Raw genomic sequence first — 16,513 nt, forward strand, 5'->3', positions numbered from 1 at the left:
GTCCTTTCTTTCTGGTCTATTGTTTTAGCAAACGAGATCTTTGGACTTGAACTTTTCAAAACTCTTTCGGATACTTCCAAAATTGCTTTTTCTAAACTCCGTTAGCTGTTTTTATAGTTACCTGGCTGTAGAAAGACAAATCTGTATGTTCAAATCGCTTAACTTTCCACAATGAAAGAAAGCCCTCCCCGAGGTATGAAGAAAAATGAAACCAAGCCAGCAAGTATATATACTATTTATTTTACTTCTGTTTCTAAAATATATGTGAATTTATCGATCGCTTTGCTATTTAAAGTAGTCCCTTTACAAAATCATCTCAGAAAATATACTAAATTTATTAAATACATTCAAACTACTGCTGAAAAATCCTATTCTCACACCCTCTGACCAACACGGCACTTGTTTTCAAAGCACTTGTGCGGATTTACAAAGATTTCCATGGTTGCGAGGAAAAGGGGATTTATCTTGGGACAGGAGTGGGAATTTGAGCAGGATAATCCAAAAAATAATTGTCCACTTCTTTACAGACTCACAGATTGCCTGGCTTTTAAAGGCTCTTACAAAATGCACCTAATTATATAAGGTTTTCCTAATTACAGTGGGCTTTCTCCTTGCCTGCAATTTATTGCATTCAGCAAAGTGTATGCTAGATGAAAAAGAAAATGAACCTAAGAACCTTACTTGGCTCAGAGAGTTCTGTAGATGTAAGGGTCAAGTATAATCTTCATTTTAAGAATCGAAGACTGGAATACAGAAAAACCAACTTTGGTGGAATACTGGAATAAAAGGCGTGACAAAGGCAGCAGAACTAGGTGTGGCATCCTGGTACGTTAATTTTGAAAGCCAGTGCCATTAAGAGCAAAGAGATTCAGATTTCCTTTTTAAAAAATCTCTGCTTATTAGATTTGGATTTTCAGTTCATATTTCTTTATTCAGTTTGTGGATTACTAAGATCTTTTTCCTTCTCCCTTTTCAAAGTCTTCTTTTGAGTGATTTAACTTTTACACCAAGCTCTCATAGGGTGTGGAGTTCAAATTTGTTGGGTAAGAATTTAAAGAAGACAGTTGGAAATGTCACTGTTCCCTTTTACCCTTTTTCCCATTTAGAAGAAAAAAGTGCAGCTCACTGCCAGCGTTAAGTTAATTTTACATAAATACGCTCTTTGAGACTGAAGCAAATCTGATCGATTTACAATGTGAACATAAAATATAGAAACTTCTTAGAGTTATTTTTAAAAAGAACTCATCTTTGGTCCTAATGTAACAAGTGTGTACATAAATCGGAGTCATCGCATAGATCTTCGGCTAATAGCCATTTGAGAATAATGTTAACATCATGCGTAGGAATGCTACGTTTTCTAGCATTTGACATTTCCAGCGATCGAAAATTACTATATTTTGTATTTGGAAATACCACTACTGAAAACAGAATGCTATAAATAGAATGATGTCATTTGTTTCCAAAGATTATCGATATGCCAGAGCGATACAAAAATAATAATAAAAACGAGATATTTCATGGCAAACTTTGGGGGTGAGGTTAGGACTGCAGTCTGCGAGTTATCTTGGGGTAAACGCTGCAGCCACAGTTGCCGCCGGCAAGTATTCTTGGGGCAAATGGGAAATAAGTTAAAGGAGAGTTCAAAGCCGTTTTGTTTTGTTTTTGATTCTTTGGGAGACAATAGAAAATAGCTAAATAGCGTAGAACCTAAACTTTTAGGAGTGAAATTCAACTTTACCTAATAAATGATTTCTCCTCTCTCAATTAGTATTTTAAGTGTAAAAGCTCAAATGATGTGAGCCATTCATTCAGCTCTCTACTCCCCTCTCATGCTATTTCAGAGCACATCCATAAATGTGAGGGCGTACCACCTCAAACGGCAGTGGGGCATGTAAGTGCTGCAGCTTCAGCTTAGAGAAGCTGGCCCGCTCCAGGGTCTTCCAGCTCTCTCTGGTCACGTGGCACCCATCAAATAGAAGGTACCAAACAGGCTGCAGGACCTGTTGCCAGAAGTAAGTCCCGGTTGAATGCTCAGCTGCTACATGCTCCATGAAATAAAAAGCTCCTCCCTGAGAAAGAGACAAACACATACATTTCAAAGATTTTTTTGGGAAATCAGATCTATAAGATTATTTGAAGCTTCAGATTTCAGCGGCCCCACAGGCCAACTTCATGAGAAGACATGGATAAGTTAAAACTTACTAAGACATTATTTTGGTCAATAGTTTCATTTTCTGTCAAATTTTATACAGAGCTGCCAATCTAAAGCAATTAAAAAAAAAAAAGCCATTATTAACACTTCTGTTTTCTGATCGTATAAACAATGCATAACAATAGTTAAAACTTAAAGCAGTTACTGCTGTATCCTTGATGCCTATCACATATTAACTCGCTTAATCCTCACAATAATCTCATTTGGTATCATCCCTATTTTTACAGATGCGAGAACTGAGAAAATAAGCACATAGAAAATAACCAACTTGCCTACGTTTACACAGCCTGTAAATGTCAGAATCAGTTTTTGAACCTCAATGGTTAGGCACCAGAGGCTGGCAATACTGCCTTACCAATATGTTTATTTTAGAAAATTTAGAAAGTAACAGTTTAGAAAGAAAAACATCCACCATTCCATTACCTTTTGATAACTACTGTTAAGGCTTTGTGTGTACTTTAGGTGAATATGTATTTTTTCCTTAACGCTAGGATTGGAATATACATCGTTTTGTAACCTGCTTGATTTTATTTATGTACCTGAATATTGTTCTAAAATACAATTTTAGAACCACTGACGGTATCACCTCTTATTTCACTGTTCTGATTTAGGTTATTTCTAATTATTCACTATTATAAATACTGTTATAGTGAATATCCTTATCCATAAATCTACGCAACCATCTCTAATTCTTTCCAAATAAATTAAAAACAAAAAAAGTGGAATCGCTGAGTCAACAGTCTGTGCCTTTTTAAAGCTGTTGGTACAGGTTATAAAATTGCCCTTTGGAAAAGTAAATTGATATTCATACTAGCAATGGATGTGAGTGCCCATTTCCAATAAACTCTCATCAGTACTTTTTTCTCCCCTGTATTTGTGTCCATTTGATGGGTAAATGGTATTTCATTTTCAATAATATGCATATCTTTAATATTCTTAATAGATATAACATCTTTTACTAAACCTTATTGGTTATTTAGATTTTGTCTTTTGCGATTTATCAGTTTTTTAATAGAGTGTTGGTTTTTTCCTTACTGATTAGTGAGAACTTTTAGTATAATGAGACTATGTATACTACCAACGTTTCCCCCTGTTTGTTGCTAGCCTTTTAATTACATTTTTAAAAAACTTCTTCTTTTAAAAATATTTTAATTCATCTGAAAATTGTTCTCAGGCTCTGCTTTGAAAGCAGAGTATGGCAGAGTGTGAATCCACACCAAGCACTGCCTGAGACCAAATAACCATGTCTTATACTTTTGTAGCATTGTCACAAGGGTGTAAATGATGATTAATTAAAATACTGAATCATCTTAAAAACATTACTCGATTCATGGTAACATTTTGTCAGTAGGTATTTTGTTCAATCAGTGGATGCTATGTGTAAATTACTGTCACGTGGGAATTCGCAACTGCTGCTTTCATCAAGGACAGTCCTATAAGTATAGGTAAAGTATAGATACAGTAGAGGCTACAAATTATTAAGGGGTCTTTAGAAGTTTTCTACCTAAGTCTGAGATAAGTAGGGGAGAAAGGGACCCGACAGTCCCCCCCGAAACCCGTGGTGACTGCCTCGTTCTTCTTAGCCTCTTCTAGTACCCTAATCTTGGCTATCCCAGGCAGAGAGCTGGGAGATGGAGTTCTCCCAGATTCTGTGGGTAAGTGTAAGACTTGTGTTTACTAATGAAAAACTTGAGATTTCTTGATTAAAAAAAGAAAAGAAGAAGAAGAATTTCTGTAGAATAGGACAGGAGAGAAAGGAGGAGACCCAGATCTGGGAGGTCAGTATCGCCCCCTGGATAACACAGGTGACTGTCGAGTGGACAGCTGGACATGCACGTTTGGGGTTAGAAGAGAGATCTGAGCTAGATATTTAGATTTGGAAACCGCCTGTGTATGCGTGGTAATTAAAAACTTTGAGGGCACCTGGGATTGCCCAGGGGGTATATAAATGAAACGAGAACCAAAAAAGAAACTCGAGTAGTTAGGGATGGGCAGAGGAAGAACAGCCCTCAAACTGGTAGAAATGTTGAAGTTAGAGAAGAAGCCCTAGTGACAGTCAGTGTGGTGCAGCGGTAAGGATATTTGCATTAAAGAAAGTCAGACCTATTAGCTGTGTTCCTTTGGGCAAGTTTCTTAACCTGTCTGAGTCTGTTTCCTCAACCCAACATGAAGACAATACCTGCTTTAAAGGACTGTTGTGAGGGTTCATTGAAAATGTAATAAAGCTCCTGGTTACATTCAGGAGAGAGTGGGGCTTCGCAGGAGCTAAGGAGGTCTATGAATCCCCTTAAGAAGATTATTATCAGTGCTATAAACAGGAGTAGTAATTACTTGCTTTGCAGGGGCGTTGTTAGTAATACTGTAAGCAAAACATCTACGAACCGCGCCCAATTCGTGCCAGGTTTAGGCTACAAGAACTCAGCATTTGAGTATAAGGATCAGACCTTTTTCATTTATTACTTTGATGTTGGTCTGTCTTTGAGCTAAAGACATATAATTACCTCTAGACCCTAATTCCAAGTCCTTTTATTTTCCTGAGGAACTTCCTTTATTAGAAAATTAGATGGGATTACAGAACATCTTTTTCTCCTAGAATAGTAAATGCAAATGTTGATATCCATACTTTATTTATGTTCAACTGTATTTAGAATAAAACTATTTTAAATTAGTTTTTTAAAAAAAAATGTGAAAATTACGTACAGGTATTAAGAATTTCAAACTATGCAGAAAGTTAAATATGGAAAGTAATTCTTCCCTGGCATTCAGTCCCATTCCCAAGAGTCAACCACTCGGATAGTTTCTTGTCTATCATTTCCATTAACATATATACATATTTAGGCATATTCTTACCCCTTTCACATAAATGGGCTTATCCTCTACATAATATTCTACACTTTGATTCTTTATTTTTTAATTTAACATTATCTCTTGGGGATTGTTCCATATCAACGTAGATAATTCTTCTTTGTTCTTTTTAACAGCTTCACAGATTTCCTTTATATTGCGTGACAATTTACTCGAACAGCCTCCTATCGATGGACTTTTAGGTGTTTCCGATTTGCACTATTACAGATACTGTAATGAATATCTTTGCATATAGAGGAGGTTTTGCACATTTGTGCAGCATAGCTATACCATGAATTCATACTGGATAAAAGACTGTGTGCACCTGAAATTTTGCTATCAAATTGCCCTCCAAAGAGGGCACTTCCTCCAGTGTGTATGAGGGTGTCCAACCTCCCAAATCCACCCCAACACCATATTGACCTTCAAGGTCTCTGACAGTATAATAGGTAAAAATGCTATCTTGCTTTAATTTGTTCTTTAATTGTAAGGTTGAGCATTTTTATCATATAATTGGCTATATCTATTTGTTCGTGCTCTCGCATAGTTTTCTCTTGTGCTTTTCTTAGTGATTTAAAAAATCCTATTGATCTTTTGACTTGTAATGCCTTTTAATATGAAGTTAACCCTCTGTCTGTCACTCCAGGCAAATACTTTTTCCAAGTTTGTTCTTGGTTTTTGTTTTTGTTTTTTTTTTAACTTTGTTTACAGCCCTTTTTTTCTCTGCAGGCATTTTAAAATTTCATGTATTCAGATGTATCAGTATTTTTCTTTATAGCTTCTTTCCCACTCTAAGATTTTAAAAAATTCAACAGTGTTTTCTCTAGTAGTTTTACTTTTTACTTAAGAGTATTTGATCCACCTGAAATTGATAGGATTGCCCTTGGAGACAGCAGTTGCTACTAACCAGTCCTCCTCACACCCCAACTCACCGGCCTCAGCACTCTGCACACCTCCCGGAGGAATTGCTCCTGGTTCTTCACGGAGCACAGGACCAGGGTGCAGACCACCACGTCCATGGAGCCATCGGCTATCGAGTGCATGTTCTCCCCAGCAGCCACCACAAAGCCCTCAAACTGCAGGTGTCGGTTCTCGGCAATGCTCTCGATCAAGAACTTCTTAAAGTTGGGGTTGGGGTCAACACAGGTCACCCTGCATCCAGGCGGATAGAACTGGAAGTTGGTCCCGCTGCCACAGCCCACCTCCAGCAGGGACAGCTTTCCGGAGGGGCCCTCAAACTCCTGTAGGTTGCTGAAGAGCTCCCGCTTCTTGCTCGCCATCTGTTTGTTGTATGTCACACTGAAATTCCTTATGAAATAGGGGAACCAATTTTTGCATATCCAGTTCCACAAACCCAGGAAGTACAGCAGGTACACGGGAAATAGCAGGAAGCGGAGGGCCAGCTGGATGATAAAGATACTCAGCGCCATCACTCAGAAGAGGAAATAACCAAGGATTTAGAGACCTGACTCCTTTAATCCCCGGATGTTGGCTTCCGGCCACAGGGCAGAGCGATCAGCTGAAGAGAAAAGAACTGGGCGTGCTAAATAGAAAGCTTCAACTGCAGTCCAATCATGGGCAAGAAGCTCATTTCACCCAGTTAACAGATGTTTGAGAAAAATTGGCTCTTAGCTTAGTTTTCATGAAGCAAAACGAAAAGTTTCCCAGCCTTTCCTTAGAAGGAAAGGTGATTACAATCTCTTATTCCAAATCTATTCCTACTCCCCTTTCTCTGAGTTTGGAGACCACTGCTAGTTTCCGTCTGTAGTTTTATAGGCATTTAGACCGTATCCCATTCCTCCAATAGAATCCATGGGCGGAGCCTGGTTGTAGTGCACGGGAAGACAAAAGGCAAAGTCTTCCTCCTCCTATTTCACCTCTCTTCCTCTGTTGGGAGCCGGGCTAACTTGGCAAGCTCTGAGATAAGTGGCACTAAACTATTTGAAGCACTCAGTATTTTCAAAGAAGGGAGCTTGATAGCAGAGCAGAGAGTTCAGAGTTGTGAGAGCTTCATTGTTTTGCAGGATAGGTAATTCGGCTGACCTTGGGTTGTGACTGCTGTTTTCTCATTGCGATGCTATAAGTAGTGTGTTGTAAATAAACTCGGGGCTGCAGTATTCACTGTACGGCCTCCCGACTCTATCTCTTGTCCATGTCTTTTCTTTAATCCTCACTCCCCCTCTCAGGTGCTGTTCGTCTCAGCCGGCTGGCTCCGGCATTCCTCCCACTCCCCACCCCCTACTGCGTGTTTTGAAAAGAGAAATGAAAGGATTGCCTCCCTGGCCACAGTTAGTAAGAATTCCCTGCCCCTCTTTTGTATTCTGGGCTGAGACTCTCAGACATTCGTAATTTAACAGTATTTTTAAGTCACTGTTTTGGGCTGCTCATCTTTAAAAGCGCACATTTCAACTTCAAATTGTGCACAACTACTACATCATTCAGCTAATTCAGATAAAAATAGTCCAGAATATTCGTGTTTGGGAACCTCACGTATTGAGAAAATAGTTTCGAACATTCGTTTATAGCAAGAAAACCTGAACTGTAGCGTGATCAGAGAACACAGATATAAATGGTTCCATTTACTTTCTTAAACTGGGTGATGGTTACATAGTCAATAAATATTATATCCCATTTGAAGAGCTTTTTTTGAGGTAGAACTGACATACAACAGACTACAAACAAAGCGTACATTTTATTAAGTTTTGACATATGTATCTGTGAAACCGTCATTTCGATCAAGATAATAAACATATTTATCACTCCCAAAAGTTTCTTCTTGCCCCTTTGTGGTCCCTCCCTCCTGCCCTCCCCATCCCCAGGCAACCGCTGATGTGTTTTCTGTCACTGGAAGTTCACTCGCATCTCCTAGAATCTTATGTAAATGGAGTCATGCAATATGTACTCTTTTGCTTGGCTTCTTTCACTCAACATAATTATTTTGAGAGTCATCCACATTGTTGCATGTGTTGATTAATTTTTATTGCAGATCAGTGTTCCATTGTGTGGATGTATAACAGTTTGTTTATCCACTCACCTATGACAGACATTTGGATGGTTTCTAGTTTTTGGCTGTTACATATCAAGCTACTGTGAATATTAGTATTGTTGTGTCCAGAATAACTTATGCTTTCATTTCTGCGGGACAAATTCCTATGAGTGGAACGTAGGTAGGTGTTTAACTTTTTTTCAATGTATTTAACAAAAAATTTATTACTAGTTTCAAGTATACAGTACACTGGTTAGACATTTATATAGTTTATAAAACGATCCCCCTAACTGCTCTCTCTCTCCTCTGGCTCTCCACTAGCTATTGCATTAATGCTAACTGCATTCTCTGTGCCGTGCTCCCCATCCCCACGGCCATCTATCAACTACTAATTTGTACTTTAACCCTTCACCCCATTCTCCCAGCCCCTCACCCCACCTTCCCTCTGGCCATCACCAGATTGTCCTTTATATTTGGGAATCTGTTTTTGATGTGAGTTTGTTCTTGTTATTCCTTAGATTCCAAATATAAGTGAAATCATAAGGTATTTATCTTTCTCTGGCTTATTTCACTCAGCATAAAACCTCTAGGTCCATCCATGTCATTGCAAATGGTTAGATTTCACTTTTTTAATGGCCGAGTAATATTCCCTTGTATATATGAACCATAACTTCTTTATCCAGTCGTCTGTTTGATGGGCTTTTAGGCTGCTTCCGTATCTTGGCTATTGTAAATTGTGCTGCCATGAACATAGGGGTGCATAGATCTTTACAAATTATTCTTTCGGTTTTCTTTGGAGAAATACCCAGAAGTGCAATTCCTCGGTCAAAAGGTATATCCATCTTTAATTTTTTGAGAAACCTCCAGACTGTTTTCCATAGTGGCTGTACCGATTTTGCAATCCCACCAACAGTGTACGAGAGTTCCCTTTTCTCCACATCCTCGCCAGCACTTGTTCTTTGATTTATTGATGATAGCCCTTCTGACAGGTGTGAGGTGATATCTCATTGTGGTCTTAATTTGCATTTCTCTGTTGATTAGTGATGTCGAGCGTGTTTTCATTTGTCTTGGCCATCTGTATGTCCTCTTTGGGGAAATGTCTATTTAGGTCCTCTGGCCCATTTTTTAAGTTAAATTTCTTCGGATAACGTCGGTTAATAGTATTGTATAAATTTCAGGTATACGACTTTATAATCTGACATCTGTATACTCTATTGCGTGCTCCCCATCCAAAGACCCGTCTTCATCCATCACCTTATTTGACCCCCTTTACCCTCTTTGTCCACCCACCTCCCTTCTCTGGTAACCACTATTCTGTCGACAGCATCTATGAGCTGTTTTTTTGTTTTATTTGTTAGTTTGTTGCCTCTTGTTATATATCCCCTCTGCCCATTTTTCAATTGGTTTGTTTCTGTTTTTGGTGTTAAGTTGTACGAGTGCCTTCTATGTTTTGGATATTAACCCCTTGTCAGATGTGTCGTTTGCGATTATCTTCTCCAATTCAGTAAGTTGCCTTTTCATTTTGTTAATGGTTTCCTTCACTGTTTCAGTTCAATGTAATCTCATTTGTTTATTTTGTCTTTTGTTGCCTTTGACTGAGGAGACATGTCCAAAAAGATATTGCTAAGAGTGATGTCAGAGTTTACTGCCTATGATTTTTTGTAGGAATTTTATCGTTTCAGGTCTTACATTTAAGTCTACCATTTTGAGTTTCTTTTTGTATATAGTGTAAGAAAGCGGTTGGATTCCATTTTTTTGCACGTATCTGTCCAGTTTTCCCAACACCACTTATTGAAGAGACTGTCTTTATCCTATTGTATATCCTTCCCTCCTTTGTCATAGATTAATTGACCATTTAAACAAGGATTTATTCCTGGGTTCTCTATTCCATTGATCTATATTTTCGTTTTCATGCCAGTACTGTACCGTTTTGATTATCGTAGCTTTGTAATGTACTTTGACGTTGAGAAGCATAATAACTCCCACTTTGTTCTTTCTCAAGGTTTCTTTGGCTCTTCAGAGTCTTTTGTAGTCCCATATAAATTTTGGGATGTGTTCTAGTTCTGGGAAGAATGCCATTGGTATTTTAATGGGGATTGCATCGAATCTGTGTGTTACTTTAGGTAGTAAGAATGTTTTAACAATCTTAATCTTTCTAATTCATAAGCATGGTTATGGTTTTATTTTTTACATGTAAGTCTTTGACTCAAATTCGGAATTTATCCTTGGATAAAGAGTTATGGATTCATCTTTTTTATCAATCGGCTACTCAATTGGTCCGATCTCATTTATTTTTTAATCGGTCTTTTCTCCATTGATTCGAGTTTGTCGGTGGTTGTAAGAGGTAGGTCAGTGGGTTAGGTTTACCACGTCTGGTCCCACAGCCTTTTCCATTCCCTTTCTCCCCTGGCCCATAATGCCACAGTACCAGACCTTCAAGAAGTTCAGACATGCAGCTGAAAAGGCTTATCTTGCCGATGCTTTGAAACTGCATGCGGTTCACAAATGTAGACATTCTTATGAGAGTCAGTGTAGTAAAGTAACAGGAGATTTGGTTTGTTTGGTGTATAGACCAACCAAGCTCAAAATGTATAGAAGATTGAGAAATTTCAGTCAACTAATGTGATCGTGGTAGCCAAGGAATCTTGTAGTGTTAAGAAAGGATAACTGTGTTAACACTGTTAAGACTGTTTGAGATGAACTCTTGTTGACCTGTTCTTAGGAAATACATATCTTGAATTTGACAAAGTGTTGGATAGGAAATACTTTTATGTAACTCAGTGAGTGGACTGTTAAGTGGAGAGGTCCTTTTTTTCCTTCAACTTTGTTTTTTTGTTTACTTAGCTTAGGAATATAAATGCTTTCAGTTAGAAAACCTTTATTTTTGGATTTTGAACAAGGAATGCATCGGTCTTGAAAACTTTTTGCAGCTTTTTGATGTTTGACATGGTATATAATAATTTCTCTGGTAAAGTTGTATCAGTAATTTGAAAATGAGCTATCAAGAGATGCAGATTCTGTGTTCGCTTCGGCAGCAGATATACTCAAATTGGAACAATACAGAGAGGATTAGCATGGCCCCTGAGCGAGGACGACATGCAAATTCATAAAGCGTTCCCTTAAAAAAAAAAAAAGATGCTAATTCTTCCTTCAAGCTTATGTGTCTTTAAAGAATATTAAATGCAACCAGTTTGTCAGACTGGTAGTTCTTTAGGAGCTTAATGACCAATAAATACAAAATATTAGGAATGCCCAGTAAATTTGAAAGATGGTAACTATAATTAACTATGCACAACAGTATACCAATTATACATAGAATTGTGGTCTCAATTACATCTACAGGTAATTATGAGTAACCAGTATGCTTTACCTTTACATTGACAGATTTAAACTATATTTGTGAATGGAAAAGATTTATAATATTAGCTTGTTAGCTATAACTTACTTTGAATCCAGCTTTCAGTGATCAGAAACAACCAGTTTCTTATCTGACAAATTCTATTTCTATGTGTTCTAGTTTATACTATGTTCTTTATATATTCTGAATATTCTATTCAGAATATATAAATAACACATAGTATAAATACATATGTGTCAGATATCTGTTCCCAGTTCATGACTTGCTTGCCTTTTCATTTTCTTAGGTGTGTCTTTTATTTTGATAAATTGTAGGTTATGCCTTTTTTCTTATGGGCCATGATTTTTTTTCTTTTTTTTTGCTTTAGTGATCCTTGCCTATTCCGCGGTTGCAGTTTCTCTTATATTTTCTTTCTACATGTTTGAGGTAAAGAGCAAGGTTAATATTTTTCCACTTTTATTGAGATGTAGTTAGTAGAGAGCACTGTATAGGCATGAGTTTAAAGTACACAGATGTTATGACACGCAGACTCAAGGAAAAGCCCTATGACTTAAAATCTACCTCTATAAGCGGAGGGCAGGGAAAAACCAAAGAGGCAGGCCATTCCAGTCTGGCAATTAACAGAGTTTATTAAGGAAAATTTACATACAAGGTGCGTCTTGGGCTGATAAGTGGATATCTTTCACACAGCTTGGCAAGCACTAAAAACTGATATAGAACAGGGCTAACCTTGTAATCAGCTCTTTGTTCGTCTTGTAGACATGCTCGCCGCCTAGACCGAAAGGCAGGGTGACCTCGAGATTGACTGAAGACTCACCCTCCCCTTTGCTTGTTCTGTCTAGATGATAGATGTATCCCCTTTGCTTGTACTGTCTAGATAACAGATGTATCCCCTTTGCTCGTTCTAACTGCCTGTAGCCCATAGCAACTCCCGTGCTCTGTAACTGCCTGAGGACAAATTAACCGATGGGCTCGATGGGCTCGTGCCAACGGTAACTGCGTGGATAAGCCCTATAAAAGCAGATTAGCCCTGACCTCGGGGCCCAGATCTTCAGAGCGCTAGCTCTTCTGGGACCGCCGACATAAGAAACTTGAGTTCTAAACTCTCCAAGTGGTGCTTGGTTTCTTGCTGGTCTGATTTTTCTGCAACAAGGCTATAATACTTTGGGAATTAGAAAAATAGAATAATTTTTTTTCAAAATAGTATTCTTTTAAGTTAGAGTTATAAGTAAAAGTTCTTTTGCTCCAGTAAGTGTTCAGATGACAGTAATGAGATATTTGTCTAATAGCACAGTAATCTAGGTAATGAAAAAGGTCATGTGCATCATAGATGCGATAATAATAGTCACCGGTTATTGAGTACCTTCAATATATGAAGAACTTCACATACTCAAATTATTTAATAATTACAACAATGCTGTACGAAGGTATCAGTTGTTCAAACTCTAGTGACAAGTAGCAGAACGACATTTGAAACAAAGTCTGTCTTAGATTACAGTCTGTATATTCTAAGTCTCTTGTGAAGAGAGGGGTTATGTAACTGAATTCTCATCGACCGAAATAAGTGATTTCAGCTGGGCAAAAAGATAAGTTGCTGGCAGTAGCCCCTGCCTGATTAGCAATCCAGAGCTAAAGAGGAATTAGGACATACCTTTGAAGTGAAAAGCAAGATCTTCCCCTTCAATGTGTCAATACATTTTAGAAGAGTTTCTCAGTACAGACGGTCTCTGACTTATGATTTTCCCATTTTACGATGGTGTGAAAGCAACACGCATTCAGTAGAAACCATACTTTGAATTTTGATCTTTTCCTGGGTCTCTTGATATGCAGTAGGATACTGTCTCATGATGCTGGGAAGGCCACAGCTCCCAATCAGCCACACGATCACAAAGGTGAACAACCAATGCTCTACTGTGTCCTGTGTTGCCAGAAGTTATTAGATATTGTGTTTTGTGTTTTGTGTTTTGAAATCCCATCATGTCTACAAAAGTCCCATTTGATTTTCCTGCTTCTGGTAAGAGGAATGCTCCTGGACTTACAACAGGTTTATTGAGAGGTAACTCCATCGTAAATTGAGCATCTGTATTAATATTCAGGGCTATCAAGTGAATCTGAAACTCAGGTAGTAGAAATAGGAAAAGGCTAATGCATTATGTTGATTGCTGTACAAGCATTACCAACTAATTCTTTATCAGACCTTGTCAATGGATTGAAATCTAGGGTCTCTTTCAAGAAAGAACGGTCAGTAACCCTTCAGTGTTTCTCACAAGTCTATAAACATCAGTCTAAAAGATGGTAAACTCATGCTTACTTTCAATTAAATCCCAAAATTAGGTTAAAGCAAAGCAAAGCAAAGCAAAACACCCTTGGTTTTAGCTGGATGAATTGTAAAAAGGGTGAGAAAATAATGATTTCTCCTTTACTACATGGGTCCTCAAAAGTTCAAGGGAGATGTCAGTTGATTAATAGTAGATACTAATTCAGTGAACTTTTCATTTTGTTTTGATAATTCATTTTATAGATTAGTTATCATAAGGTTTATCCCAGGTTGGCTTCCTTCTTTTACCCAGAATGCTTTTCAGTTACCTCTCCTAATTCAGAGGGCCCAAGGAATACAAATTTTTAGCATGGACTTTAAGAAAATAAAGTTCAGAAAGCAGGTTATAATGCTGCAGAAAAGTCATGTTGTATATTTCTAAATAAAAAATAAATTATTTGGGGGTATCTCCACCACAGTTCTCTCTTGGTGTAGGAAAGGAAGTATTAATATTAAATAGTTTTAATTAAAATTTAAAGAATAGGCAAATACTTATTTCTCCAAATATCCTTGAGGACCAAAAACAAGATGATAATTCAAAAAAATAATATATCATACAAACAAATGTTTTTGAATAGGATAAAATCTAACTTAAAAGGAAAGAGTTTCGATTAGGAACAGCTCCCATCTTAATGATAAACTCTTTATTATTTGGCATTTACATATATAAAGTATATATTTAAACCGAATATTTTATATAAACTCTAGGAAGGTGTTCCAAATGAAAAATTATGATTATAAAGTAAAACGATCAGGATACATCAAAGACGCATGTGATTCAGTGCCAAATTTACAATCACATATCTAATATGTCACGATCTTTTTATTTCAAAAAAATGTCCACATAAGGACTCTGAAGTGGGCAATTACCCAAAGGATAAATGATTTTCATTACGTAGAACACGAAAGGGACATGATGAAAAATAAAGATTCTTCAGAATTTCTTTATGGAGTTGCTAGTAAGACAGCAGAACCTAAAGCTATCAGGACCTGTCCAAGTAGTATATTTGTATTAAATATGCCGTTATTCCTTGTGTTGTAGAGGTGATCTGTCAGCCATGTTTTGTAGAAGGACGGCCCACTGTAGACACCAGGAAAATTTTTTCGACCACAGCCATATCCGTAACTGGTAATTCCCATTACAAAAAATTGTTTATGTTCTGGTAAGTAGCACATTAATGGTCCACCACTATCACCCTATTTAAAAAAAGTCCCAAAATAGCATTAGTTATTTCTAATAATCTTTTTATAATAGTAAAGCTGGAATAAATTAATCATGTTAACCATATTTATATAAATATGCATTTTTAATATACTTCTAAGTTATAAAGATCGATAGATTTTCAGTTTTCCAACTCAAACAGGAATTCAATTATATTCAGTCTGGTCTGTTATTTAGAGGAACCACATAGCTGGTGGATAAACCTACCATCTGCATAGTTTTGAACCAGAATACTATAAATCAAATTGTTTGGATTTTTTTTTAGTACAATTAGGAGAAATATAATGTAGGATGTGTAGCAAATATTGTGAATACTGTCTGTTAGAATACCTCTGTTGACGCCGTTTGCGAAAGGTATGATTTTAAGATAAAGGCAGGAGTCTTTTAGGGCTGGGGTGTATGTGGATCGCTAGCTAGAAGAGTACACTGGCATCTATCTAAATGATAACATTGGCTAGTGCAGAATATCAGGAATCAATGGCTAAGCCTCTCAATAGTATACAAGTTAACAAATATCCATCATAGTTTATACATGACTGTCAATGTACCAACCAAAACACTATTACTAAGGATGGTTAATCACTCAAAACGACAGGGACGCTGAGCTGTTACAGTGCCTACAGGTTAAAGACCATGTTTCTAAGATATTTTCACATTCTCTCTTTAAGGTAGGCATTGAATAATTATTTTTTGACAATGAGAATGTTTTGCTTGTGCATGTGATTAAATTAGATTGGATTCTTCACTATTTTACTCAGAAAGATTTTTAAGGAAAAGGACACAGGAAGGATAAACCTTGGACTGCAAAAATCAGAATGAGTAGGAAAAGATCAGAGTTTGCAGTACTGCTTGGGAGTGAGGTGCTGGTGGATTTAGAAGTAGTAAAGAAAAGAGGAATAAAGATTCAAAACAGAAGAATAGGTAAAATTTGACTTCATCGAAAACTAAAGAACTTTTATGCTACAAACGATAACATTAGGAAAGTGAAAAGACAGTTCACAGAAGGGGAGAAAATATTTGATTTGCTAACCGCATACCTGGTAAAGGACTCGATCCAGAATATATAAAGCTTATGATTTAATAATAAAAAGATAAATAACTCAATTTCAAATGGGTAAAGGATCTGCGTAAACACTTCTCCAAAGAAGATAGACAAATGGCTAATAAGCTCATGCAAAGATGTTCAACATTATGAGTCATTAGGGAAATGCAAATTAAAACCGCAATGAGACATCACTTCATGCTCACAAGGATGGCTATAATCAAAAAAGACAGACAGTAAGAAGTGCTGACAAGGATGTGGAGATACTGGAACTCTCATACATTACTGGTGAGAATGTAAAATGGTGCAGCCACTTTGGAATAGTTTGGTAGTTCTTCAAAATGTTAAATATTGACTCGGCAATTCCACCCCTAGGTTAAATTTCCATGAGAAATAAAAACATACCTACACATAAAAACATATACACAAATGTTTATAGTAACATTCGTAATCGTCAAAAAGTGGAAATAGCTCAAATGTCCATCAACGAATGAGTGGAGAAATAAAATGCGGCCTATCCATACAATGGTAT

The 16,513-nt window shown here is 37.1% G+C and overlaps 1 protein-coding gene and 1 non-coding gene across 2 annotated transcripts; one reads left to right on the plus strand and one right to left on the minus strand.

The window, feature by feature from the left end:
• Positions 1–219: 219 nt before the first annotated feature.
• Positions 220–7,183, minus strand: LOC105311423 (methyltransferase-like protein 7A). Its single transcript, XM_011387414.2, has 2 exons — positions 5,989–7,183; positions 220–2,069 (listed from the first exon to the last, which is right to left on the minus strand). The coding sequence occupies exons 1-2, from the start codon at positions 6,484–6,486 to the stop codon at positions 1,833–1,835; spliced, it is 735 nt and encodes a 244-aa protein (XP_011385716.1). The 5' UTR covers positions 6,487–7,183; the 3' UTR covers positions 220–1,832.
• Positions 7,184–11,059: 3,876 nt separating this feature from the next.
• LOC111735590 lies at positions 11,060–11,168 on the plus strand. Its single transcript, XR_002778860.1, has one exon. It is a non-coding gene; the product is annotated as a U6 spliceosomal RNA (small nuclear RNA).
• Positions 11,169–16,513: the final 5,345 nt, after the last annotated feature.

This window comes from Pteropus vampyrus, unplaced genomic scaffold (assembly GCF_000151845.1).
Source record: "Pteropus vampyrus isolate Shadow unplaced genomic scaffold, Pvam_2.0 Scaffold1000003898, whole genome shotgun sequence".
Classification (NCBI taxonomy): domain Eukaryota; kingdom Metazoa; phylum Chordata; class Mammalia; order Chiroptera; family Pteropodidae; genus Pteropus; species Pteropus vampyrus.

Coding starts and splice junctions, on each gene's coding strand:
- LOC105311423 (XM_011387414.2), bottom strand. CDS start 6,486: ATGGCGCTGAGTATCTTTATCATCCAGCTGGCCCTCCGCTTCCTGCTA. Junction 2,070..5,988: donor TGTGCAGAGTGCTGAGGCCG/GTGAGTTGGGGT, acceptor TCTCTTTCTCAG/GGAGGAGCTTTTTATTTCAT.